The 4,720-nt window shown below is 43.2% G+C and overlaps 1 protein-coding gene across 1 annotated transcript; it reads left to right on the plus strand.

Moving 5' to 3' along the window:
• The first annotated feature begins 2,556 nt into the window (after nt 1–2,556).
• Nucleotides 2,557–3,162, plus strand: LOC117885449 (olfactory receptor 11L1-like). The gene has a single exon (XM_034786755.1). It carries the CDS (start codon nt 2,557–2,559, stop codon nt 3,160–3,162), a length of 606 nt encoding a protein of 201 aa, XP_034642646.1.
• Nucleotides 3,163–4,720: the final 1,558 nt, after the last annotated feature.

Genomic DNA, 4,720 nt, shown 5'->3' on the forward strand with positions numbered 1-4,720 from the left:
GCATGGGCCGTATGAGATAGTGGAAGCCATTGGGGAGGAGGACTATAAGGTCAGACAACCAGACCACCGAAGGCCAGAGCAGATCTACCACATCAACTTACTGAAGCCCTGGCATGACCGAGAGATGTGCCTGGTCGTTCAGGGAGCTCCACCCCGGACAGACGACCCACAGGGGCAGGTGAGGATATCCCCCGAATTAACCCCAGAACAATGAACAGAGGTCATTGATATGATCCAATGAAACCAAGACGTGTTCTGTACACAGCCAGGCCATACAACACTGGTCCAACATCATATCATCACCAGTCCTGGAGTAAGAGTGACGTTAAGACCATACCGAATACCAGAAGCTAAAAGGGAAGAAATTAGGATGGAAGCCCCACAAGCTGAAGGGCCGGAGAGGGAAGTAACCCAGGGGAAGGAATTGCTAGTTCAAGCGGTTCGCCGCTATCCCTAGGGCCCCTGTGCTGGGATCCGGAGTAGAGGGGGGGCTTGGGTCCCTCCCTCTTCACTCTCCTTTTCTGGGACACTAGTGGGACAGCTGATACCCTAGTTCAGGGGTGAAAATGGCACCCAGAACTCCCCACAAGAGGAGAAAGCAGGGGACCCATCATAATAGTGCTGGCAATTTGCCACAAATGATAAATAATAATTAATAATAAATAGTGTGTAATAAGCATGTCATAAAAACAAATTTTATAATTCCAAAATCACTGCTTTTATAATTTATAGTCAGGTAAAGGAGAAAATCCCTGGAAATACTCATTTTTAGGAGGTGTGATACAGGAGGGCCAGGGAGCAGTGGGAAGTGGTAGAAGGAGAGTATATAAACCCTAGGTTAATTAAGGCGTGGTTCCCTGTAGACTAGGGAGGGTTGCTACAGGTTAAATGGAGCACCTGTAATCAATTAAGGCCCTGTTAGAAACCTAATAAAACCCCCTGCTTCAGGCAGTCAGGGGGAAGGAGAGAGGACTGGAGCTTGGAGGTGTGCTGTTAGACTTGGAGGAACAGAAAACCGGAGTAAGGGAGACCCTGCCCCAGCAGGGGAGGGATATTCCCTCCCCCAGTGTCTAAGGACCGAAGGTACCCCACCCAGGGGAGAAGAGGGTAAGACCCTGCAGGAGTTGAAAGGGGCTGGGACTCAGAGTGAGGAACAAACCCAGACCCCTCCCCAGCTTCCCTCCTTTACCACCTTCCGGGGCCACTAGTGGGGCCCTCGGTGCCCCAAGAGTAGGGGTAAGGGGTGGTATTTTAGCCCCACCCACCAAGAAAAGCACAGGACCCACCATACTATATTGACCATCTTGTCACAGAGGGGATTCATGAAACTTGACTTTTTAGAGCATATGTGATTCAGCATTTGTAACCCCTGATAACACTCTAACATGTGTCCCACATGGGGAGCGTGACTAGATCTCTGAGAATGGTATTACACAGATGTTGGTGTTGTCCTTGTCACTTCTATTCAGGTAAATATCCCACACCAATCACAATCATATCACAGCACCTACAAGAGTGAAAAACGCTAAAGAGCAATAAGGGAATCCCCCAAAAAATCAAATAATGAACATCGTCAGCAGTGGACTCTTTACTGAAGGGAAGCTTTTTTTCTGCTCCTATATTTAGCACATGACAGAAAGTGAGCAAAGAATCAAAACTGTTATGACAACACTTCATTAGCAGTATTCAGAGACTGAAAACTTTTTCACTGAGATTCATCTTTTGAAGCAAAATGGCTTTTAAAATTAAATGGAATATTTTGTGAAAATTTCCATATTCTGCTAAATTTTCTGTTTTTATTTTCTTTTGAAGAACCAAACCCCAAACACTGAAAAGAATGAGCAAAAACTGTAGACTAAAACTTTTTTTTCTTTTTCATCTTTATTTTTTCAGGAAAAAAAGAAACAAACAAACAAAAAAAGCAATTTTGCAACCACCTGTAAGTTGGGTAGCCTGAGCCATTATTTGATATTTTACTGATGGAGTTTGGATGGCAGAATATGCATGTTTTGTTCCGAAATGAGAGATACCAGGCAAATGAATAACATGGTCTGGGGTTTTGATCCAATTGTTGGAAAGGTAAATAGCAGAGAATGATGAGTTTTGAACATTTCTGGAATTTAAAAGAGGATGTGGTTTAGGTTTATTCTCTTCAAGTTATATTTTTGGATTTGTTTGTGTTCCCTAGATATGACAATGGCAAACACAGAGTGCAGAAATCAAATGACCATAACAGAATTCATCCTCCTGGGATTTGGGGATCTCCCTGCATTGGAGATCCTTCTCTTCCAATTGTTGCTAGTGATCTACATTGTGACCTTGGCTGGGAACATCCTCATCATTGTGCTAGTTGCAGCTGATCAGCACCTTCACACCCCCATGTACTTCTTCCTGGGGTACTTGTCCTGCTTGGAGACCTGCTACACATCCACCATCCTGCCCAGGATGCTGGCCAGTCTCCTGACTGGGTACAGAACCATTTCTGTTGACGGCTGCTTGGTGCAATTATATTTCTTTGGTTGTCTAGTAGGTACAGAATGTTACCTGCTAGCTGCAATGTCTTATGATCGGTATTTAGCGATATGTAAAACACTGCATTATTTGACCCATATGAATGACAGGTTCTGCCTCCACCTAGCAGCTAGGTCTTGGCTAAGTGCATTTTTGGTTGTTACCATAATAATATTTTTAATGTCACAATTAACTTTCTGTGGCCCCAAAGAAATGGACCATTTCTTTTGTGATCTCACTCCAGTGATAAAACTGTCTTGTAGTGTCCCCCATCAGATGGAACTTGTGATCTTCTTGGGCTCCTTCCTATTCACTTTACCACCATTTCTATTAACCCTGACATCCTATGTTTGTTTCATAACTGCCATCCTGAGAATCTCTTCTAGCACTGGGAGGCAAAAGACATTTTCCACCTGCTCTTCTCACCTTATTGTGGTTACTACTTTCTATGGCACGCTAATAATTGTGTATATTTTACCAAAAACCAAGATGCTGGGAGAACTTAACAAAGTGTTCTCTGTCTTCTACACCATCCTGACTCCCCTGGCCAACCCCCTCATCTACAGCCTGAGAAACAAAGAGGTCATGGAGGCCCTGGGAAAAAGCTGTCAGAAACTCTGTGGCTTTCATGAGTTCATTTATAGAGGGTGACATGAAATTGAGCGTATGATCTATCAAATTTATTTGGGCCTAAGCTTTTGTGGGCTAAAACCCACTTCATCAGATGCATGGAGTGGAAAATACAGTAGCAGCTATAAATACACAGTACATGAAAAGATGGGAGTTGCCTTACCAAGTGGGGGGTCAGTGCTAACAAGACAATTCAATTAAGGTGGAAGTGGCCTACTCTTAACAGTAAAATACCAAGGGAGTTAAAAATCACTTTTGTAGTGCTAATGAGGCCAGTGTAATCAGGGTGGCCCATTTAAACAGTTGACAAGAAGGTGTGAGTAACAGTGACTCATCCACTCCCAGTCTTTATTCAGGCCTAATTTGATGGTGTCCAGTTTTCAAATTAATTTCAGTTCTGCAGTTTTTGCTGGAGTCTGTTTTTGACAATTGTTGAAGAATTGCCACTTTTAGGTCTGTAATTGAGTGTCCAGGGAAGTTGAAGTGTTCTCCGACTGGTTTTTGAACGTTCCAATTCTTCACATGTGATTTGTGTCCATTTATTCTTTTGTGTAGAGACTATCCGGTTTGGCCAATGTACATGGAAGAGGGGCATTGATGGCACCTGATGGCCTATATCACATTGGTAGATGTGCAGGTGAACAAGCCTGTTATAACTATAAAGGGAAGGTAACAACCCTCCTGTATACAATACTATAAAATCCCTCCTGGCCAGAGGCACCAAAATCCTTTTACCTGTAAAGGGTTAAGTAGCTCAGGTAACTTGGCTGACACCTGACCCAAAGGACAAATAAGGGGACAAGGTACTTTCAACTCTTGGGAGAAGGGGGCAGGGGAAGAATTTTGTTTGTGCTCTTTGTTTTGGTGGTGTTCGCTCTTGGGACTAAGAGGGATCAGACATCAATCCATGTTTTCCAAATCTTTCTGAACAAGTCTCTCATATTTCAAACTTATAAGTAACAGCCAGGTAAGGCATATTAGTTTATCTTTGTTTTCTCAACTTGTGAATTTTACCTTTGCTAGAGGGAGGTTTATCCCTGTTTTGTTGTAACTTTGAACCTAAGGCTAGAGGGGGTTCCTCTGGGCTCTTTGAATCTGATTACGTTGTAAAGTTATTTTCCATCCTGATTTTACAGACATAATTTTTACATTTTCTTTTTAATAAAATCCTTCTTTTAAGAACCTGACTGATTTTTCCATTGTCCAAAGACCCAGGAGTTTGGGTCTTTGATCACTTTGTAACCAATTGATTAGGATATTATTCTTAAGCCTCCCCAGGTAAGGGGGTGTAAGTGCTTGAGGGGATATTTTGGGGGAAGAGGAACTCCAAGTGGTCCTTTCCCTGTTTCTTGTTAAGTCACTTGGTGTTGGCAGTGTACCAGGTTTTAACCTAAGCTGGTAGAAATAAGCTTTTGGGGCTTTCATGCGGGTCCCCATATCTGTACCCTAGAGTTCAGAGTGGGGAAGGAACCCTGACAGAGCTCCTGATGGTGTGGCTGATATGGTTAGGTCCTATGATGGTGTCCCTTGAATAGATATACAGATAGAGTTGGCAACGGGGTTTGCTGCAGGGATAGGT

Source organism: Trachemys scripta, chromosome 12 (genome assembly GCF_013100865.1).
Source record: "Trachemys scripta elegans isolate TJP31775 chromosome 12, CAS_Tse_1.0, whole genome shotgun sequence".
NCBI classification, from domain to species: domain Eukaryota; kingdom Metazoa; phylum Chordata; order Testudines; family Emydidae; genus Trachemys; species Trachemys scripta.